The sequence below is a fragment of the Sitophilus oryzae genome, unplaced genomic scaffold, assembly GCF_002938485.1.
Source record: "Sitophilus oryzae breed Bouriz unplaced genomic scaffold, Soryzae_2.0 scaffold_1307_pilon_pilon, whole genome shotgun sequence".
Lineage (NCBI taxonomy): Eukaryota > Metazoa > Arthropoda > Insecta > Coleoptera > Curculionidae > Sitophilus > Sitophilus oryzae.
The window spans coordinates 133,617-158,128 of record NW_022145957.1 but is presented as its reverse complement, the minus strand read 5'-3'; the positions used below and the strand labels follow the sequence as shown (position 1 = coordinate 158,128).

At 32.4% G+C, this 24,512-nt stretch overlaps 1 protein-coding gene across 1 annotated transcript; it reads right to left on the bottom strand.

Annotated features, from left to right (window-relative positions):
- Nucleotides 1–17,572: 17,572 nt before the first annotated feature.
- Nucleotides 17,573–18,751, bottom strand: LOC115874874. The gene is made up of 2 exons (XM_030890172.1): nt 18,667–18,751; nt 17,573–18,600 (listed from the first exon to the last, which is right to left on the bottom strand). Exons 1-2 carry the CDS (start codon nt 18,749–18,751, stop codon nt 17,573–17,575), a joined length of 1,113 nt encoding a protein of 370 aa, XP_030746032.1.
- Nucleotides 18,752–24,512: the final 5,761 nt, after the last annotated feature.

Genomic DNA, 24,512 nt, shown 5'->3' with positions numbered 1-24,512 from the left:
TTTTTGTAGAATGAGTGAGAGGGGGGGGGTTAATCACTGCGACCTTAAAGATTTATTGTGCCTTCATTGAGTTAAAACTCATCACACAGTCATAAACCATCACGCAAATCCTCCTCTGATGTTCCAGGGTATTTCCCATCCTCCTAAGATGTTCTTCCTCCCAGGGTACACACCCCTCCACGGGTGGAGTATCCGTACCCTTTACAGTCGAGGATCTTGTCTCCGGCTGATGTATCCGTGAGGTGGAGGCTGGAGGATCTGTCTCCATTCTCTCCGCCTCTTTAGCTTGGTCTCTGGTTAGACCTGATACCGGCGTTGTCCCTTATCTATAATAGAGGATATGTCCCTCTTTCTCTATTACTTCCTAGGATTTGGGGTCAATTCCTATTGTGAGCACCTAACCATAACCCTCCTCCGTCAAGTTGATCAATCGCCAGGAAGAATATTACTTTTACCCGGCTGGCCCAGTTACAACATGACACACATTTTATTGTGAAAGAAGATAGAATAGAAGTTGAGAAAAGAGTTCGTCTTTATAGTTGCATTTTATATCGCAATATCGCTGTATTATATCTTATACTGTCAATATACGATCAACTTCAGTAAATGTTCCTTGATTAACAAATGCGATAATTTTAATTATAAATGCAGTTTGACTCTCTGTACTCTGGAGTACAGCAAGGTGCAAAAAGTTGCTTGTCTGGCTATAACAAGGACAATGAACACAAGGCCCACTGCATCAATCAAGAAACTTCTGAACCTTCCGCCTCTTCATATAGTGATCTAGGCAGAGGCAAAAGTGGCCTAAACGATAAAACTGAGCGTCTCTGTGAGAATTAAGCCTTTACAGAGATATTAATAAAATAAATGTTTTATTTTTAGAATACTAAGATCATTATTACATATTTAAATAATTAAACTGAAACACCACATTAAAATACACACCTAAGTACGTTTTAAAAATTTTCTTTTTTTTAATGTTAATTTAACTCCCAGACAGTCGCCAAGTTCATTTCTCGACGAATCATATGTTACTATAATATAACTGATTTCAATGTATATATCACTTTCACCCCGGTTGAATATAATCTAATAGTAAGACAAATGTAATAACGCAACGCGCCACTATTGGCTGAAACTACAGAAACAGCGTTTGCATATGTTAAACAAGGATACGTAGCCACAGTCTTCTAGGAACATCAGATATTCGACAGCCTTGATTTATAATACCAAATATGGAATTTCTAATATAATTATTCTAACAAATAATAAAATAAAATGTCTGCGTTTTACGTCTTTTAATTTTTGTTCACTACACCGAAATGATATACTGCCTGTATCGTAAAATGTTTTTACAGGAAAGATTTTGTTGGGGGTTGTAAAGTTATTTTACAGACGGTTTATTTGACTACACGGATAAAAACAAAAGTTTTTTGGTAATTGCATTTTATTGAATACGCGCATTTGGGATAATCATTAAGGCAAAAGCCACACAATACTAACATCCAAAGCTGTAATGTGCATTTACACTAAACTATATATATTTGGAGTACATATGGAAGAAACTTAATAATATTCCTATCTAGAATGCCACTTCATCTAAAGAATAAAACATTCGACCAATTTGCATATGTTAAACAAAGAAGAAGTCAAATAACTTAGCTACAAACTGCTTAAAATATTATCAAAATCAGTCTACTAGAAGACAATAAATAATACTTTAAATGCATCAAAAGTTTTTAAGGTGCCCGTTTTTCGTACCGGTGAGTGTATATTCACAATATAGCCGGCTTATAGTATGTTTTCTTGATCACTAAAAAATATAACTCTTGCTTCATCCACAACAAAGTTACAGGGGAGTAAAAAAATGTCGTGAGTTGCTTCAAGCAAAAGAGAGTACGGCTGTGCTCGATTTGGCAGATATGGAATAAACAAGATCATATGACAGTTACTGATAATCGAGCAAATAAACATCTTGACGCTCTATATTTTTTAGCGTTCTGATATTTATATAATGCATGGAAACATAGGTGGAACGAGGTCGTCTGAAGCCTGGAATCTGATCCGAACGTTAAGATAAGAAACATCTCACAACACACAGCCGATACCTATATATACAGCCGATATACTTTGTATATATGTTTATATAAATAATACAGCCGATATACTATAGTATAGTAGAAGGAACACCACGCAAAAGAACTAAAAAAAGACAGAGAAAATATATTTTATACTCTCCTAAATATTGCACTATACAAAGGGAATACATAACCATCGACGAGGATAACATACAAAAAGCACTAAAATCCATGAAAAATAAAAAACGTCAGAACCAGAAGGATTACCAGCAGAACTATTAAAAACAGATCATATAACTTAATACTACACCTGAAAGAACTAATGACAGGGTATATTATAAACGGTAATCCAATTCCACTAACTTGGAAAGAAGCGTGGATAACACCAATGCACAAAGATACTGCCATTGAAATATAATTGAAAGGGAGTATGCACCGTATGAGATAGAAGAACAGGCGGGTTCTGTACGGGACGATCGTGTATGGATCATACATATATTCACTCCGGTCCATATAAATGAAAAAAAAAGTGGCAACCAATAAAAATGTACATCTGCTCTTTGTTGACCTTCCAAAAGCGTATGTCACCGTTCCGATCCAAAAGCTCTAGAGAGTCCTCGAAAAATCCTTTATAAACAACACAGCCATAGAACCAGTTAAACAGCTATATAATGAGGTAACATCAAGACAAGGTTGCTGCCTATCCTCGATGTTATTTAAGATCTACCTGAATGAAGCTCTAGAAAAGTAGGAAAAGAAATATTGTTTTATTGAAAATGTATGTGGAAAATCGTTGGGCGCAATGGAATACCACTTAACGACCAAACGGCTCTATACAACCTTCACTTTGCAGATGATCAAGTGGTAGTGTTCCAAGATAAGGAAGACCTACAAATTACAACAAGACTTTTGAACGAGTATGAAAAGCGGAGGTTGTCGGTAAATACATCGAAGACTAAACATTTATGTAATAGGTCAAGCAGAAAAACTCTGCACCTAGATAGAAATATAGAGATAGGGACAGTAAATACACCTACCTTGGAACTCAGATAGATTATACGGACTAACAGAGAGCGAGATCGAAGAGAATACTGAAAGGTAAAAAGTCATCGGGTGCTTAAAACTCAGTATATATACACTTCCCCAATAAATTAACGCACCACTAAAAAAATAACTAAAAAGTTTAAGTTAAGTTTTTGCTATAACCACCTATCCGATTGACGATTTTTATACAACGATAATACATAACCATCGACGAGGATTTCTTTTCCACAATGTTGCTATACTAACTGTATAATTGAAAGGGAGTATGCACTGTACGAAAATATAATTGAAAGGGAGTATGCACTGTATGAGATAGAAGAACAAGTAGGATTCTGTATGGGACGATCATGTATGGACCATATATTCACTCCGGTCCATATAATGAAAAAAAAGTAAGGTAACCAATAAAAATGTACATCTGCTTTTGTTGACCTTTTTGAAGGCGTATGTCACCGTTCCGATCCAAAAAGCTCTTGAGAGTCCTCGATAAATCCTCTATAAACAGCACAGCGATAGAAGCAGTTAAACAGCTTTATAATGAGGCAACATCAAGACAAGGTTGCTGCCTATCCTCGATGTTATTTAAGATCTACCTGAATGAAGAAAAATAGAAAAAAGATCATGCAGGGGAATGGGAATATACCACTTAACGACCAAACGGCTCTATACAACCTTCACTTTGCAGATGATCAAGTGGTAGTGTTCCAAGATAAGGAAGACCTACAAATTACAACAAGACTTTGAACGAGTATGAAAATCGGAGGTTGTCGGTAAATACATCGAAGACTAAACATTTATGTATAGGCCAAGCATTAGAAACTCTGCACCTAGATAGAAACATAGAGATAGGGACAGTAAATACACCTACCTTGGAACTCAGATAGATTCCATTATACCGGGCTAACAGAGTAGCGAGATCGAAGAGAGAATACTGAAAGGTAAAAAAGTCATCTAGGTGCTGTAAACTCTTAACGTATTATAGTAGTTAACACATCTCATATGAAGGGTCTGATTATTAAAACATACTGTCTTAAAGTTGAAAGTATAAAACCTTGTCCTGAAACTTGTCCTTTAAAAACCTGCCTTGTCTCGCCTGATCGCCTACTCAACATCACTCCCAGTATCTACTATATTTTAAAGATGAAATTATACAATAGTAATTTAGCAATTTCATCTTTAAAAGTATAGTTCTTATTCATGTGAAATATGGCAACTCACTAATAGAATAAAATAACGACTATGAGCACTCGAGATAGACCTCTGACGAAGATCCGCGAAGATAACATATAAGTTTGGTTTAGTTTAGTTTATTTTAGTTTAATTTATTTATTAGTAATAACATACAAGAAAAGTATTTTTGCAAGTCATATTAAATATACAAAATGATAAAATTGATAAAATTATGTATCAGGTGTAAGAATTAAAAATGGATTTTTCTAGTTTATACAGTTTTTTTTTTGCTTTTACGTTGCAAAATCATTAGTATAACACAAATTTGATAAAAAATAAAATTTATGCAATTTAAACAAAAGAAACTTACAGTATTAGATTGATTTTTCAAAAATAGAAAATAATTAAAACGTTGGAAATTAAAACAAATCATGTAAAAAAATTTGACTAAAACTTAACTTAAAACTATTGGTTATTTTTAAGTGGTATGTATGTTATTGGGGAAAGTATAAATGAACAGATACAACATAACAAACTAACATAGACAAAACAAATGAAATTACAGACTAATACTGAACTAATTACTCCTCAAAAGAAAAAAAAAATGCATTCATTATAAGGTAGTTTATGATTTCTTTTTGTACTGATTAAAATTAAGAGCCTTGATTAATTCTAGCTGGTAACCAGGTTATAAAACTTTTAGCTCAAATATCTTAAACCATTCTTGGATCTCTCAAGCCGACAAAAGTCCGGTACAAGATTGATGTTATTTCTTATTGGGTAAAAATTGAAAATATTCATGTGACCTGTATAGGTCAAGATTTTGTTTGAACACTGTATAACTTACACACAGGGCAATCATTAAAATCTTAAATTGTGTAAATAAATTTTAACCCAACCCAGCAATAATACACACGCACATCCTCTGCTGCGCAAAACCTGATATGACATGAATGACCCCAGCAATACAATTAAACAAAAGAAACTTATTGATATGACATGAATGACCCCAGCAAAAATAGCATAAGTCGGAATAAGTGGGAAATGAAAATTGCTATGATACACACTGTGAGAAGAGTTTCTCTTGAAGTTATCTGCACGAGATTTCTAAATAGGAAAAGTTCTTTGGATAATTTTTTTTGACAGATTGACAAGGTGGTTCTCCCAGGTCAGTCCTGTGTCTAAGTGCACCCCAAGAAACTTGGTTTCTGTTGCACAATGATGAAGTATAGAATGTTCAAAATTAATGTTGTTTCTTAGAGTAAAGTTCATACTTTACGATTTAGAGTGATTGACAAACAGACGGTTAGCTAGAAACCATTGATTTAGGTTTTCTAGTGAAGTGTGACAATCACGATTGTCAATCTGTAAGGGTGGTAACTTATGTAAAAGTTGTGTCATCAGCTAATAAAACAGTGTTTACTACTCCTCCCTGGCAGTATGCTAGGTCGTTTATATAAATAAGGAATAAGATAGGGCCTATATATAAATACAGATCTTGATACTTCAGGAGTTATTTTTCTGAGTTGCATTGGTTGCAATGAACATATTGATCACAGTCAGAGAAGATATGACTTTAGTAATTGAACAGCATCTTCCTGAAAGTTGTAGGATATTATTTTTTTACAATATGATGTGCGAAACACAATCAAAAGCTTTGATAAGGTCCAAAAATGATGCAAGAATATCAAGCCACCTCTCAAACTCCTCCAATATACTACTGGTAAACCTGTCAATCGCTAATGTTGTGGTTTTGTTTTTCGAAAGCCATATTGATTAATAACGAATAGTATATTAAACTCAAAATGCTCATCGATTTGATTCTTTAGAATACGTTCATAAACCTTAGATAAGATTGGCAGCAAAGATATGGGGCGACAGTTATTACAGTCAGCAACTAAACCCTTATTTTTAAAGAGAGGAACCATCTTTGCAGTCTTTAAAACTTTAGGAAATATATTGAAGCTATAGATTTTTTTGGGGGTTTATTAATAGTGCTAAAGGCCGAACTAATATATTTTTAATTCCTTTAATAATGTTTGTGTTTATCCCATCTGATCCTTGCTATTACTATTTTTTAACTCAGATAGATTATACCGGGCTAACAGAGAGCGAGATCGAGGAAAGAATACTGAAAGGTAAAAAAGTCATCGGGTGCCTAAACTCAGTATTATGGTCTAAACACATCTCCATATGAGAAAAGACATACTTTAGTTTATAATTTCATCTTCAAAATTATAGTTTTGTATGGATGTGAAACATGGCAGCTCACTAATAGAATGGAACGACTATTAACACTCGAGATGGACTTCTAGCGAAGATATGCGAGGATATCAAGAATGGAAAGAGTATCGAACAAAAAGATAAGGGAAAGTATGCATGTCCAGCAAACGATAATAAAATAGAGAGAAGATAGCTGGTAGGGTACGGGCATGTAGAAAGAATGAATGAGGACCGAAGACGAAGAGTACATAAAGCTATGTAGGAGAGAGGATTGGGAAAATCAGGAAAGGCTGGCAACTGGGTACCGTAAGATGTAGGACGCTATGAACCCGGATTTATATATGATTTGTATATAATATGTTTATATAAATTTTCCTGTTTGCCCATTTTTATAAAAACACACGTTGACATCTACATCACAAATTATTAATTTAAAATCCAAAGCGATTTATTTTGATGACCATGCTCTTATTCTTCTTAATTAGCTTTTCCGGTTCTCAAATTCAAAGGGGGGCGTTTTGTAAAACCGACGATTTATTGCCGGTCGGAGTTATCGATTTCCGAAACGGTTTTATCAGCTGAAATAACGGCCGTAGCGTTCAGGTTCTGGTGAATTTCAAACCGGCATTATTTGTTGTTTTGGCGAATAAGCATTTGTTACCTGAATTATTCTCTTGCCCCTTTTTTCTAGTTGCAGTTTGTTTTGCCATTTTTTTGGAGGGCATCCGTGCTATTTTATTCAACTAACCGGAGTTAGATATGTTATTAATGCCGGATAGAATGTGGAAGTTCGGCAATAGTGCGTCGGGCATCTGTAGCTTCTAGAATAAAGAACTTGGAAATATTGTTTAAGTGCCAACCTAAAATATATACTAGGATATATTTCAGGAAAATATTTTAACTTCTATAGGGTGGCTCAATAAAAGAGTAAGTGGATCAGGATGATTTTGCATTTTTGGCTTTCTTTCAGATCACTTTAATTTTATCCCAAGTAGCAAATTTTATTTTATAAAGGCTGTATAAACAGCTATATGATCATTTTTATAGGATACCTCAATTCCTATAACGTGCTAAAAAACCGTAATATGATAGCTTTACAACCAAAAAAGGCCCATTTTTATACAACCGTTTAGTAGTATAGAAGTTCTATAAAAAGGGTATACAACTCTAACGCAACTATTTTACACAACGTTATATAACTATTATAAAACTAGTTTTTATTGTGTATTACGTGGTCACATCTAAGAAACAGAACAATAAAAATATTTGATCATTTAGCGAGGTAAAAGAGTATTTTATTTTTTACCGAAGAATATTAGGAATATTAGGAGCAAATTATATTTTAAGATTTTTTAAGGACAATTTTTGATGCGCCGAAAATTTTACTGGTAGATTATAGGTATGTATTTGGCAAAAAATTAAAGCGCTTTAATTTCGATTAAGGTTTACGTATAAATTTAAACAATAAAATTTTCAAAAATTCTTGTTTTTAATTTAATTAAACAGTTTATTACTGTATGTGGGAATCTTATCACAAAATAGTTCTCTAAAATAACATTTTACAATTTATTTTGATGTTTTTAATTTTGCTTCATATAATGGCGGCCCTAGGCCATACAAAAATTCTGCGCCTTAAATATGGCGAATTATAATACAACCATTTTATTATAAATGAATTCCTTAAATAAGTCTTTGTTGCAAAATAAAACGGTATAGGATAAATATCTATCATTGCGCAGAATTTCCAGGCACTATAGAACTATTTTTGACATATTGAGATTTGTGACAAATAGATGTTGCCAAATCTCATTTGGTTAGTATTTAAACTAACAAACATGATCAGATTTTCATGGATTCATGCACGCAATGCATTTCATGCATGCCCGACGAGTGAGCGGTAACCTAAGGACTTGGAAAAACAACAATAAAATAATGCAAACATTACTACAGTAAAACTTTTACATCCACGTGGCAACAATGCTCTGAAGAAGCCAGACAACCCGAGAGATTTTGGCTTTTGGGAACCCAGGGAATTCTCGGGATTATTTGCCGTAATTCCGAGGAGTTTTTTCTTACATGCTCTTTTATAACTACCGCTGGGTTTGTTAACTTTTTTCCAACTTTGTCCTACAACAATAGTGAATTCATAATAGCTGTGATTGATTATCCTCATACGTAGATATTACTTTTGCAACAACAACAATAACAAAATAAATAACTAGGTATACCATTTAATTTAAAATGAGGTTATATTATACATTACCAGTTTTATTATGCAGATATTACAGCGAATTTATTTTGTTAATCACAATTTTATCATATAAGGCTATATAACTAGTGTTGTATACAGAACCGTAGTTTAACGCAATAAAACATTCTATCATACAACGTAACATAACTTTAATAAGACAAGTTTAAGTAACTATTATATGATCTTGTGACTACTAGTTATATGAATATTAAGAACTCTTACATGGTGGGTATAAGAGTCTAATAAAATAATGTTTGTTATCATATAGCATTGTCTTATTAAGTGTTATATCATACTAAAAGAAATTATCGTTTAATGCGTTATAGGATACGTTGTAAAAACCACTAGAAAATAGTTTAATATGACAACTTTTATTAAAAAACAGAATGGTCGAAACCAAACGCTTAATAAAATCAAGCAGTCCTTAAGACAACGCTATTCGACTGTTATAAAATAATTCAATCCTTTTAGAATTTCCTTTTGCTACTTGGGATCCTAACCTAACTACATTTCAATCGTTTTAGAGATATTAATAAATAAAAAATATATATTTTTTAGGCTTTCTTAAAAAAAATTATTAATAATACAAGAACTGTCTTGAAATCCAAACTATATTAGGTATTTACCTGAAATAGTTTGTAGTTAATTTGCTAGAAATATGGTAATCGTAAATCCTACCAAATGTTGAAAATTCTATGAAATACTTAAAAAAATGTGTTTAACTCTCCATCTAACAAAAAAATATACAGGGTGTTCCTTTAAAAAAAAACAAAGAAAAATTATTTTATATTTTAGGAAGTTTGGCGTAGTATTGCGAACGCCCTGTATAATTTAATATTACGATATTTATTTATAGCAAAGTGAATATAGACTATACCTATAAAGTAAATACCTAACATAGTTTTGATTTCAGGACAGTTCTCGTATTTGTAATAATTTTTTAAGAATGGCTGAAAATTTTTATTTTTATTTATTTATTTTATGTATTTACTTTAGATGGTCTAAACCATTTGTAGCAAAGTAAGTACAGATCTAAAGTAAATATATAATTTTTAATTTTAGTTTTGATTTCAGAACAGTTCTTGTATTTTTATTAATTTTTTTTAAAAAAGGCTGAAAAATATATTTTTTATTTATTTATTAATATCTCTGAAACTATCAAAACATATATAAACATATCTTAGTATTATGTAAAGTAATCAGAAAGGAAACCAAAAATGCAATAATATACAGGGTGTTCCATTAAAAAAAATCATACCGATCCATTTACACTATTTTGAGCCACCCTGTAGAGGTAAAATTATTTTTCTGAAATACGTCCTAATACATGCTTTAAGTTTGGACTTAAACAGATGTTTTCAAAACACAAACCTGTCTATGAAAACTACAGATTATATTTTCCTAAATATATATAGTAAGTTTCCTAATAATATAGTTTACAATGAAAATTATTCTTTTAGTTAAAGAAGAATCACACCACACGGAATCGTGTTATTTTAAACTTCAGATTCTAGAAGCGCCAGTTCGCCCACCTTATTAACTTTCGCTCACCTGAATTGGTATAAGCAGTATAAGGTAAGAAAATCTAATTTTGCCCGAAGAAATATTGCATTTGCTTTTTTTAGTTAGTTAATTGAAATAACTCAATAAAGCCCATCGAAAGGGATTTTTTTAAAGATCACTTTAGTATTAGATTTGCACTTTTTATTAGATAGAGGATAGAGATATATATTATAGTTATTACTTTGAAAATTTAAAAAAAAACGGATGTTGAGAGGCACTGGATTTTTTTCTTTGATTTCGTTGTTCTATATTTAATCTAAATAATATTTTTAATTGAAAATTAAAAATAAATTCTAATTTTCCTTTCAAAAATACATTTTCCATTTTTTTTCCAAAAAATTTCATAAGCGTTTTATTTTTTCTCAACGAAATATAACAACCCTTAAAAATGTGTACACTTATTTAAACCTCACCCTGTATGAAATTTGTTATAATATTTTTATATAGAATATTTTTTTATATAGAATATTTTTTTTATATAGAATATTTTTTTATATAGAATATTTTTATAGGTAACTTTAATAAGTCAGTAAGGGAGTATAAAAATAGGGTATTACCTCCGAATTCTTGACACACGCACCGATTAACGTGAAATTTTAACAGTATATATGTAAGAAACAAAAGTTAGATAATAGCGATGTGAGCTTTCACCCTGGGGGTGAGTGCCACCCTTTCTCGAGGGTGAAAAATGAATCACCCATTTTAATTGCAGAAATCAATAAAGGGAGGAATTATAAGCAACAAATGTTCTATAATATTTTTTCAGAAAATTAATATTTTCCTAGTTATTTAGGATTGAAAATGTTGATTTTTCATCTAAAAACTGCATATCTTTCTGACATTTTTTATAAATAACTCGAAAACTTTGCGTTTTATCGCAAAATTCATATAAAACAAAAATTAAGCTTTTGGAATAACAAATCGATTCATTTTTTGTTGATTACCGTAGGTTTAATATAGCCGAGTTATCACTCTGTAAAAGTGATTTCTTATTTTTCGAAAACTAAATTGCAACCTTTAACCGTAAAATAATGGCGAAAGAACAAATTTTTCGAATAAAATTGATATGGCCGTTTAAGTGTTATTAAAGTGCCGAAAAAGACCTTTTAAATTCTTTTTAAAAAAAGTTCGTAGCTCAAAAACTCTCGGAGTTATCATAAAAATAAAATGGTCGCCGTATTTCTACGGAAGAAAATAAAGAAATATTAATCAAAAATTAAACAAAATCTATGACTAAAATCATAAAAATAAAAACTATCAATTTGAAGGAAATTACACGAGCTACAAATTAACCTCTATAGTTGAACAGTCTTGAACTTTTCATTTTTACGAGATTTTTGGGTTTTAATGGCCGAAGGTGGTCCTTACACGCAAGTCTAACTAAAATAACGTAATATCTACGAAATAAAGAGATCTACAGAAAAATTGAAAGAAAGCAAAAATATTGCAAAAAAAAGACCTTCAATTTTACTCTGTTGCAGTTTTTACGTATCTTGTTTAGTTTTTGAGATATGTCAAAAAATTGAAATTTTTTAAAAAATTATTATATTTTCATTATTTTCAACTTTTTTCCAAACATTGCTAATACCTAAATATAGCCAACTGTACATGTATTACGCTTAGTTTTTATTTTTATGGTTTTATTGATAGATTTTGTTGTTATTTTTTTTCCGAAATAATGAGGTGGCCTTTTTATTTTTATCATAACTCTGCGAGTTTTTTAAGCTATACTTTTTTAAAAATAAATTTAAAAGGTCTTTTGCAAGCACTTTAAAAATAAATTTACCATACCATACCATACCGCCATTACTCGCTGACGAGTATTTGACACGCATCAGAAGATGGTCACGCAAGGCGTTTTCTTTCATGAGCTTTCCTGTGACTGAAAAGCCCGATACGTGATGTTATCTGTCTACCGCACTCCAGACATTCAATAATTTCATTGCTTTGTTGCCTCTTTACTTTTTTGTTGTCGCTCTTAACTGACTTTACAATTCGGTAATTATTGGGAAAAGTGGAAATCGTCCGATTTTCACCAAAATTGGTATACACCCTATTTTGAGGTCGTAGATTACGAATCTGAACTTGTTTCCTGGCGGTCTCTTACAGTTTTTCAGAAAAACGGAAAATTATGTCAACATTGAATTTTTCTTAATTTCTCGTATTTTTAAGGTTTTTTCGCACATATTTTGTTAGGTATTCAATAAATAATCAGGTTTTTTGCTATTTTCTGTTACTTTTTTAACCAATTCTATGCATAATAGAGGAAAATTTGCTAAAATAAATTAAAGCGACGTTGCCAATGCTAAACCTAAATTTAGCGCGTTTTTTTCGCCCTCTCTGGGATTACCAGATTCATGGAAAGGGAAATATTTTCCCTACATTCCAAGGCAAAAACCGTTAGATTCTAACGATTTTTCCAACTGATTTTTATTGATTAATGTGCACGAGGTGCAGTCAGAGCTTTTTTCTGCGACTGAAGACAAGTAAGTATTTAGCAATGGAGCCCTGCAATGGATGCACTTTGGACGTCGGAGGTATGTATAATATAGTCAATGATGAGGGTAAACTAAATAATTTTTTATTTTCTCATGGGGTATTTTCTATCGAACCTATAAATTGTCCGAGATGCCATGTACCCTGCAAATTTTACGCACGCGATAAATTTAGATTTCGTTGCACTAATACAGTGTATTTGTCTAAAAAAGGGGAGACTAAATGTACGTTTAAAATTGGGGTAAAGAGGGGAACTTTTTTTGAGAAGGCGCATTTGGACATTCAAACAATTTGTAAGTTCGTGTTTTACTGGTTAGCCCATAATCACGGGCAGGAGTGGATGATGGTCGAGCTGCAATTGGCGTCCGATACTGTTGTCAACTGGACAAATTTCTGCAGGGAAGTTTGCTTAATTTGTCTGGTTGATAACTCCCAAAAGGTGGGGGGCCTAGGGGTTATTGTAGAGATCGACGAATGTAAGATGGGCAAACGAAAATATAATAGAGGTAGAGTAATCGACTGTCAATGGATTTTCGGAGGAATCGAACGGGAATCAAAAAAGCTTTTTGGTACCCGTTGAAGAACGGTCGAAGGAGCATCTGCTGGCGGTTATTCAAGAATGGGTACTACCGGGTACTACAATAATATCGGATTGTTGGAAATCGTACAACTGCTTGGCAGATGAAGGTTTCTAACATCTGACGGTAAACCACTCCCAAAATTTTGTCGATCCAGACACTGGAGTTCACACGCAAAATATTGAGAGAGCATGGAGGGATCTGAGCAGAAATGTTCCTAAATATGGCCGGGCAAAAGATCATTTTCCCGGTTATTTGGCGGAATATTTATTTCGGAGGAAATTTCGAACACCCAAACATCAGGAGATGTACCATGAATTTTTTAAATATATCTCAAATGTCTATCCCCTCTCTGCCAATATGGAGCAAAACGCTTAGGTGGATTACTGTGCCTCTATTTTATTGTGAGAGTGGACGATTGAATGATGATTTACAAAAAAAAACAAAAAAAAACTGTACCAAAACCCAAACCAACTTAACCTTAACCAAACCCAATTTATTATTCTATCCACAACTACTCTTATATATCCTAGAAAATGGCGAGCGAAATGATCCCACCCTCATCCCTTTCCTGGCAGAGATTTGTCCCGCCTCTATTTGACATAATTACTATTAATTAATTAAGATATCTACTTAACAGACACCTCCTATTATAATGTTAAAATTAATGTAAGCTTGAATATTATATATTGATAAACTTCTAAGAAAAATGTTGGTGACGAAGTTGGACAAAACCTGCATTGAATGTTGGATTATTATTGTAGTTTAATTAAATATATACTTATTTTATTAAAAAGTATATTAAATAAAACGTATTTTATTTAAACTCCCTAATCCCCCGAAAAAATACAAGACATGGCAACGTTGCAAATTTTCAGATTTCTAGATCAGGTCTAGATTATATTTGTCTCTCTCGTTGCATAGGAGAGAGAAAGAAGGATATATGAACGGTCTAGTGTCAATCTTGTCAGTTTTGGTGGAAATTTTCTTTGTTTATTTTATTAAGAAAAGTGTTTTCAGTAAAATTTTGGGTATTTTTCTATCCACAATCAAGAACAGCTCTTAGATAAACTATAATATAATGAAAATATAGTGATATTACTACTTTATACAGCGGAAATTAAGAAAAATTCAATGTTGACATAATTTTCCGTTTTTCTGAAAAACGGTAAGAGACCGCCAGGAAACAAGTTCAGATTCGTAATCTACGACCTCAAAATAGGGTGTATACCAATTTTGGTGAAAATCGGACGATTTCCACTTTTCCCAATAATTACCTACAATTCTTCTCCATTCCGTCCTATTGTGAGCTGCCTCTTCCCACTCATTCTGCTTGTTAATTCCCTTTAAGTTTTCGTGGAAAATACCCTTGAACCTTTTGAGTTGTCCACCCGGCCTCCTCTTACCGCCTACAAGCTCACCGTAAAGCAGAGATTTTGGTACGCGGTTTTCTTGCAATCTGCATACGTGACCAGCCCATCTTAAGCGGGACTTTGTAATCATGACTTCAAAATAAATTTAAAAGGTCTTTTGCAAGCACTTTAAAAACGGTCATATTCATTTTCTTCGAAATATGTGTTCTTTCGTCATTATTTTATGGTAAATGTTGCAATTTAGTTTTCGAAAAATAAAAAATCACCTTTACAGAGTGATAACTCGGCTATTATTACACCTAAGGTAATCAACAAAAAATGAATTGTTTAGTTATCCCAAAAGCTTCATGTTTGCCTTTTATGGGATTTGCGATAAAATGCAAGGTTTTCGAGTTATTTATAATAAATTGCAGAAAAATATGTAGTTTTTAGATGAAAAATCAACATTTTTAATCCTAAATAACTCGGAAATTTTAACTCGATTTTTTGCTTAGAATTCATCCCTTCATTGATTTTTGCAACTAAAGTCGGTGATTTATTACCAGAAGGGGGGCACTCACCCCCAGGGTGAAAGCACACATCGCTACTATGTAATTTTTGTTTCTTACATATATCTCTAATCACTGTTAAAATTTCACGTCAATCGGTGCAGGTGTTCAGAATTCGGACCCTAAAACCCCCACTTACTGGCCTAAGACTTGAGCCTATTTTAAATTTCTGAATCAATTGGTAGTTTGAGAAATTGCATATGTTTATAATCACTTTTCATTTCATTATTTGCGAAATATGAATAGTTTTTAAAGTTTCTTATTTAAATAACTAGTAATGCTTGTAGAAAGAAGCTAATAAACCATAATAATAAATAAATTCTAATACATTTTTTTATTATACATCTATGTAATAATTATACGCAACAAAATTTATAGATTATTTATATAATACGATAAAAAACACGTCAGAGTTGGATTAGAAATAAATATCGCGTCATTTTATAAGAAATTATGGTTGATGTCATCGATCGCCAATTCCAAGCCAACTTTACACCTTTTTTTCGATTATATGGTACCTGTGACATTACAATATAAATGGAAACAGTGTGCCAGGAATTTCTTTTTAAATTTTCATGTTTTAATGGGGATATAGAACACAAATTAACGACAACAGAAAAAAAACACAAAAAACTAACATGCCGCTGTACTGTATAAATAAGCGACGACATGGGTATATAGGTAATGTCGAATATTTTCGCAGCAACAATGACTCTTTATTTACGAAATATACGTGGAACAAGTAACTCTGTACCAATCCATAATTTTTCAAATTTTCTGTACATTAAGCGTAGTTTACACGGGATAGAAAATTGCGATAGAACTTGCTAGAGTAACTTGCAATAGTGTTTAAATTTAAGCAAATTTTAAAGCAATTTCTTGCAACAAGTACTTTCTAGGCATTTGCTTTGAGCAAGAAATTGCACAAGTATATTGTTTAGAAGAAAAATGTCGCGCCGTAAAAAGAGAGCTGCAGCCACTGCTCGTCTTTTTGCAATTTTACGCAAACAGTCAAGAAAATCTAGAAAAAGAATATATGGGTTAAAGAATGGATTGCCAGAAGGCCTAGTCTTGGAGCTTACGCGATGCTATTAAAAAAATAAGAAATGAAGATCCAAAGCATTTAAACAATTTTCTGCGAATGTCAGAAGTCGATTTTACTTTTTCTTTTTATAATTTTGTTCCGCTCCTGGTTTGCTTGGGTACGAATATTATGTAGCTTCCGCTGAATCTCAGCCTCAATTTGTCAGCTATAAATTTGATTACTTTTTGCTTTTTAGCTTTAGAGTAAGGCGGGGCAAAAGTCTGATGTTAGTTTTCGATAAGTGTAAACTTTTAAAGATATCAATTCAAATTTTCACAAATTTATATATGACTTTCTTAAACCTTCCTCTTTAAAAGTTTTACAAGAAAAACGGCAGAATAATTAATCACATTTATTTATTTGAAAAAAAATTTAGTGTTGAAAAATGGGACTTTTACCCCATAAATGGGGCAAAAATCCTAGAAAAGAGGGGCAAAAGTCCCCTTAAGTAAAAATATAATCATTTGTTGATAAGGTCTTTCCCTAGTAAAAAAAAAATGTTTTATACAGTTCAACTTTGATAAAATGTAGAAACAAATATTTTATATATTTAGACTATGCCTCTAAATATATAAAATATTTGTTTCTACATTTTATCAAAGTCACATCGATATTCTCCTTGTTCATAAGATGTACATTTTTCATGCCACCATTGCTTGCAAATTGAGCATTGTATCCAGTCTTCTACTATTGGTTCTTCAAATTTAGTGCCACACCCTGAACAAAATGTGTCTGATTCGTTATTGACGTCTTCCAGCAAAGATACCTTCTTTTTTCTTTTTATTTTCTCTTCTTCAGAGTCTTGAAGCACTTTTCTTTTTTGTCTTCGTTTGCTCTCCTTCTAATTTTCTCTGACGTTCCTCTTCCAGACTTTTTTTATTCGGAGTAGATGTTAATATCTTAGATTTGTGACTCTTACCTTTCCTTTGACGATATTCTTGTATTTTTGGATAAGGAACTATGTCGGCAGGTTGAATAGTTTTTTCAATTGTAGCTTCAGGTTAATTAGAGGCACATTATCATCTTCATCTAAGGATGAATGGACATCACTATTTGTTTGTTTATTTTGAACATATAAACCCGATGTTGATGGTTGTGATGAAATATTCTCAGTTAGAGTAGGAACGTGTGCAATTGGGTTTATGGCATGTTGTGGTTGATCGGTTACGCTACTTGGAAGAAAGTCTTCTTCTCCAAACCTATGTTTGTCGATAGGCCATATTCCACAAGTTTCAAACCCTTTGACCGCTCTTCCAATAGACGCAGTTTTTTCATACGCTTTTGCAAAAGTCCCGCCACTTGATATTGTGTGATTATTCTGCCAGGATGTGTGCTCATCCATTGTTCACAATAATTACCGTAATAGTCCTTTAAAACCTTGAAAACTGTGCGATCCAGGGGCTGCATTTTATGACTGGAATGTGGGGGTAAGCTTAAAAGATGTATATAATTATTTTTTGCATAGGTTACACACTTCAAAGAAATATGCGACGAATGGTTATCTAATATTAATAGAACCTGATTTTCGGCAGACGTTCTGACATGTTTCTTGAAGTGTTTTAGCCATTGGACAAACAATTCTGAGTTGACATATCCTGACTCAGAGACGAACATTGTAGCTTCCGGAATGCATCCATCCATAAGCTCAGCTTTAGGACGCTTTCGAGGAAAAATTAGTGCTGGTGGAACGTTAGTTATTTCTTCTAAATTTTGAAAAAATAGATCGACTTGAGCTTTATTGAAACCCATTATGCGCCCCACACTAGTCTTTTGGGGAATTCTGAGTGAAAACTTGTATCTTTTGGCGAACGATAGCGCCCAATCCTTTCCTGCAGTTTTCGTTTCCTTATTAAATTTGTGTTGGATCCTATTCCGTTCAGCAAATTCATAAGCAAGACTTCTAAGCCTTAAATACGTCAATCCATAAAATCTCGCATCCATTTGACGGCAATGTTCAGCTAAGGTATTTTCTTGTTCTGGCGTAAAAGTCGATTTGAACCGACCCAAATGTTCAACTCCAAACCCCTTCTTCATTCTTTTCCTCAAACCAGACTCGTCAACCCCAAAACTATCTGCAATCCTTTTTCGAGATTCTCCTTCCGCCATTCTCTTCTGAGCTTCATTAACCATGTCTTGAGTTATAGGTTTTCTAGTTGACTTTCTTTTATATGTCCTGAAAAGAGGGGGTAAAACTATTATTTATATTTAAAATGACCTAATAGTTTATACGGGGCAAAAGTCCGGAGTCGGACATTTACCCCGGGGTAAAAGTCCGACTTCGGACTTTTGCCCCATATCGACTTTAGGACTTTTGCCCCAATCGACCTCAACAATACAGCACATTATTACTAGAAGAATAAATCAATGCCCGCCAAATATTTATAGGTTAGGTTATGCCGTTAAGAGTGGAAAATACTTATTATGCACTGCGTTAATATCGTTCATAAGTTATTGTCGCATCACACTTTAAAAAAACAAAAAAATAATAGGAGACTGTTATAAAAATGTACTTACCTCATTTTTTCCGACAAACGCGATCTAATCAAGACACAAAGATAAAGAAGGAAAAATCAAATGATGATTTCCTTAAAAGTCAAGCCGCAGCGACATCTCATCACCAATGCCCGCAATATTAGATGATAGGACTTTTGCCCCGATAGGACTTTTACCCCGCCTTACTCTATCTCTGTAAATTTTCGATTTTTTTGCCACAATTGCGGAAATCCTTCAAATAAATTAATCAAAGTGATGGTATCTTCTTTCAACCACATACTCCATTTTAATATCGTTATTTAACACGCCTTCGAAAATCACTTGCACCAAAAACTTTCAACAAGACGGAAATAAATTTTAACTTGCCAGAGCACTCTCCCAACCTGTTTACACTTGCAAGCGTCTTTCGTCGCAACCACTTCCCCGTCAGTTTTGTGACTTGCTGGGAGAGTGCTTTCGAATACTGTTTACATTATGCAAGTTTGGTAGAAGTGCTCTCAGACATATACTTGCGATAATTTACTTGCCCGTGTAAACTACGCTTAACAACTACAGTGTGTCAGTTAATAACAGGCGTCTAAATGGAAAATCTGGCAAGTCACACACTTTTAAAAATTGAATTCTATACACCCTTTAATTCGTTATCCCAAGAGAAACTCCCGGAATTACATTTTTATGCATGATATTTTCAAGAAATTATGCACGAGATAAATTCGTTCTTTACATTTATTATTCTTTTTAATATCCAAAATTATTTTATTTTACAAAGAAATAAGTTGGTACAATTGGAACGCATAATTAATTTATTTAAATTTTGAGTGACAAGTGATTACTTCAAAATACTGTGAAAGAAACTGTACAAAAGAGAAAAAATCTAATCTTGGTAAATTAAGTTTAATCTTAATTTTTTACAGTACTAAATTGTATTATTTACCCATCGTGTGATGTTATTTTATAGATACTCCAGTTCTTGGTACCATATACGAGATGGTATACGACTTTATTTGTTGCTAATACAACTCTCGGGCCATAGTATCTGGCAAACTGTGTCTCTGGCGGTCCCTGTGCACCGAATATTAACTGTAAAACTATGGTCTGGGTCAACACATAATTTTCCCTTGAGTTTTCCTGCACTTAATTTTAAAAAACACGAAACACAAGTAACAAGTAACAACACAGTCCAAAATGCAAAATATTTATCATTTCTATTTGACATAATTTGACACAACATTATAACCTATGATTTGACAAGAATTTGATAACTCTCAAAAATCTTAAGTCGAGTTCATACGCATAGGCGTCCGTTTGTCGTTTATCGTTGCGTCAAACCAATAATATTGAAATATAATCTATCATTTTTGAAATAAACCAATAAAACTGCTTAAAAATAACAAGAGACGACGTATGACGTATTTATTTATATACTCATCCATAGTTAACTTAAAAAATATTAGAAACTTTTTTTAATGAAATAAATGGATTGGCATGGAAGTCATCTGCTTTTTTTCTGTCATCGTCTATCGAAATCTTACCTGAGAAAAAAAAACAGAGTATAATAACATACTGATTTTTGAACAAAGTGTCACAATATGACATGGCCAGATCTATTGCTTTACAACACTTGATGTTTAAAGTCATAGGCTACTGGTTAAGTAAGGTTAGTTATTTCGTTTTGCAAAACCATATTACACACTCATGGCATTGCACATGGTCTGCAGCTGTTCCATTCATGCACAAAATTCTCCTTAAAACAGTCACTACCTTAATACACTATTAATATTTCTTATTTCTTAACAAGATCCCACAACTAAAGTTCATTAAACATCGTATTTAATATCTCCACTTTTATAAAATTAAAACTCCTTTACTGAAACTTCCCAGCCTGGTAATATATTAATCAATCCCTGAAAATGAAATTAATGTAAAAACAGGAAAAACGTTGAAGGGCTATTAAGCTGGAGATTATTAAAGAAATCTGTTAACTAATTGCTCTGAGGGCCCTTAATTTTCAAACAAATTGAAATGGTAATTTTCTAGGTTACTGTTGAGGAAGTGCCTTATACTCTAGAATAGCATTTTTTAGAATTTCATGAGTTATAACTGGTTTTAGTAATTTTTCTCCATTATTTTAAATATTCGTAAGGTTTTATTTTTAGAACCTATTAAATATGTACTTTTTCTATTAAATATTTCACTTTCCGAGAGTAAAAGCCCCATACTCACACTTCGCTACTTCACTTCGTTCCTTCCTCGCGTCCCTTCGTCGAAAAATCATATATTTACTATGGGAAAATGTCGATTTTATGCGACTGTGTGTTCCTTCCTCCTTCGTTAAAACGCTACTTCGTCTGTTTACTTCCTCGAAACGCTCCTTCCACGTATTGTCGGTTTTTGGAGGAAGTAGCAAAGGAATTATCACGAACACAAAAAAATATTAAAATATATAAAATATTTAAATCAATCTTGGATTTCATTCGTAGTTGATTTCTTGATTTGGCAGTACGTCTGTACAGGGTGTCCCATTTTCGTGTGTTTTGCAGGGTTTCTCGTTTATGAGTCGAAATACAAAGATGCGGTTTTCACATTACGCTGTTACTTTTTTATGAAACTAAAGATGCTACATACAGATATGTCCTAGCTCTCTTACTTCCTAAAATACAGCGCGAATCTGAAATTATTGCATTTTTCGATCCTCTTTGTATCATAACTTATCGAAAAGGTGAAAACGGTCTCCCGTACAGTTTTTCACGTAGAATGCAGTGACGTAACTCTGACGTCTTTTGTTAAATTGATTAAAACTTATATGTTTTTTTAAATACAATATTTTGTATATTATTTTATTTTCCTTGATACGAGCTTTCTAAAATACTTATTTTCATAAACGGGGTAAAAATGCATTACTTAACTTTATTACATAGTCGGCTGGTTTAAATTAGGTAATCAAAACAATCAACTAATTAATTCGACGTAAAATGTTGGTTATTGGCATGTTATTTAAAAGCAGCACAAGTTCAGTTTCCGTGTAGTTTATCCAAATATCATGATGCAAAGCAAAATTATCTGGTAAAATTAAGTTAAATAAAATAAGAGCCGTTTAGCAGTTTAGCAGTACCTAAATAAATAAATATAGAGTATATTATAATTTTCGAAAGCTCTCGTTAATCAAAGATTAACAAGGCAAATAAAATAAAATAATATATATCCTGTTTAAAAAAAGAACATGAGTTTGAGTCATTTTTCGAAATAGACAGCTCCCAACGAAGAACCACTTTCGTCACTGCCATTCTACCTGAAAAACGAGACACGGGTGGTGGGTAAGTACTCAATAGGTAGAACAAAACAAAAAATCAGGTTATCCGGTATATACCTGTACATTTAGATGAACAGTCTAATTTTATAAAAGGTATTTCCAACGACCGAATAGTAAATACCCGATATAATACCAGTAATGTCAGGAATACGAGTATATCTACAATATTTCTTATATATATATTGTAGATATTATATATTGGTATATTTCTATTCCCGGCATTATACCGGGTATTTACTATGCCGTCGTCGGAAACTCCTTTTATTAAAATTAGGATGTTCATCTAAATCTACAGGTATATACATATATACCCAGATTTTATTTATCTACAAATTGGGTACTTACCCACCGCCCATCACTGACCCTTTTCACCTTTTCGATAAGTTATAAGATAATCGAGATACAAAGGTTATCGAAAAATGCAAAAATTTCTACTAATTAAAAAATAAAAAGTAAGAAGTAAGAAGGCTAGGATAAATACATATTTATCCTAGCCTTCTTAGTTCAAAGTTATTTCTTATTTCTTATGTAGCATATTTAGTTTCATAATAAGTAGAACAATGATGTGAAAACAGCATCTTTATATCTCTACTCATAAACCAGAAACCCCATATAAAACACACACAAATGGGACATCCTGTTCATCTAGCAATCGCCAGTCGATATAAAAATAATTCACACACAATAGTCTAAAAAATGGAAGAAAAAAACAATATTGTCTTCATATTTGTGAAAGAATGCATGTCCATATTTATGTAATCGTAGCGACAAAAATAAAAAAATAGAAATAATGTGCATGATGCCTTTACAAAAATATCTGAAGAAATGGGGATTCACATCATTAACGTTTAATTAGTATGTCATATTTCATGGTTTCGATATAAATTACATAATAAACTTTTCTCTATTGTTGACTCGCCTTGTACATTCATACTGGTATATCAGTATAGTTATACATGATACTGAAATATTCGGATTTATTAAAAAAAATATATTATTAAAATTCAATTTTTATTTTTGACACGACAAAGAATTGCAGTTTTATAAAATAAAAATTATGCGCCTTTCGGAATTTTTTTAGAGGTTACTAGATATTTCGTATTAAACATGTAGCTGCTATATTAAAAATATTTTGTGGTGTGTTGTTGCATAACTGACTAATTTCCAAGCATCGAATGGACGAAGGAAGGAAGCGAAGGGACGAAGGAACGCGAGGAAGTAACGCGAGGAAGTAAGGCGAGGAAGGAGCGAAGTGTGAGTATGGGGCTTAATAGTTTTATGAAAGTAAGGTTGAAGCCAAAAGATTTTTTACATATTGAGATTTAAATTAAAAATAGACATATTTCTTTAAATTCAAAACATTCATTTTTAAGACAGTCTGTATACATAAATAAAATTATTGATTTTTAAAATAGTATTCGCAAACTAGGGAGAGGGAAATCAGTCGACGACCAGAGATAATAGTTGTTAAATAATAGCTTTTAGACTACCATTCGACACGCATTGATGTTATTTTGGTTCCTAAGTTTTGTGACAAAGAATTTTGGTAAAGTAAATGTTTTCTCATTATTTAACTAGTGTTAACTAAAGAACATAATATTTCATTTTTTCCTGTTATGATTCTGTTTTAAAGCTTTTTTTTATTCATTTGATCTAACAAAGATATATAAAAATGGGTACTATAAAATATATGACATGTGTATGCATTTAATAGAATATATTTATGCTGTAAATAATTTCCGTTTAAAAGTAATCTAAATAAAATCCTTTACTGTTCCTGCGCGCCGGTGTTTGTGGTTTGTGAGAATAAGGCCCTTGTTGAGTGTACTAACATTTTTCGGCGTTGCATGGACGAATATCTTAGCTCGCAAAAGAGCAACCAGAAACAATAAATAGAATAACTTATGATCTAAAGATCCCATATAGCACGTCCAAATGAAATTACGTTTCTACAAGGGATACACATGAGAAACAAAATATGTTAAAGTGAACCTAAGTGTTCATCTAGTTCTAACATATACATATGAGATACAAGCAGGTTTATATTGATAAAATTGTGTGATACAGTGTTTACTAGTTGTATACCGTATGCACTCAAGATTCTAAAGAGTTTTTTGTAACGTAACAAATAATTATTAAAATGATGAAATCTGACGTCGGTATATGAGACATACAATGTATAAGTCATATGTATGTGTGATACTTCGTATCATAGTTGTGCCTATAGTACACACCTTGTAAAAATTTGACATATACACATAATATAAATATCTATATAGACACTTTGTAATAGTGTACTGT

Bases quoted from the DNA above. Each gene is read 5' to 3' on its own strand.
- LOC115874874 (XM_030890172.1), bottom strand. From the start codon at position 18,751: ATGTGCTGTATTGTTGAGGTCGATTGGGGCAAAAGTCCTAAAGTCGAT. The intron at 18,601-18,666 runs GTAAATGTCCGA...TATAAATAATAG, and splicing joins AGTCGGACTTTTACCCCGGG to TTTTACCCCCTCTTTTCAGG.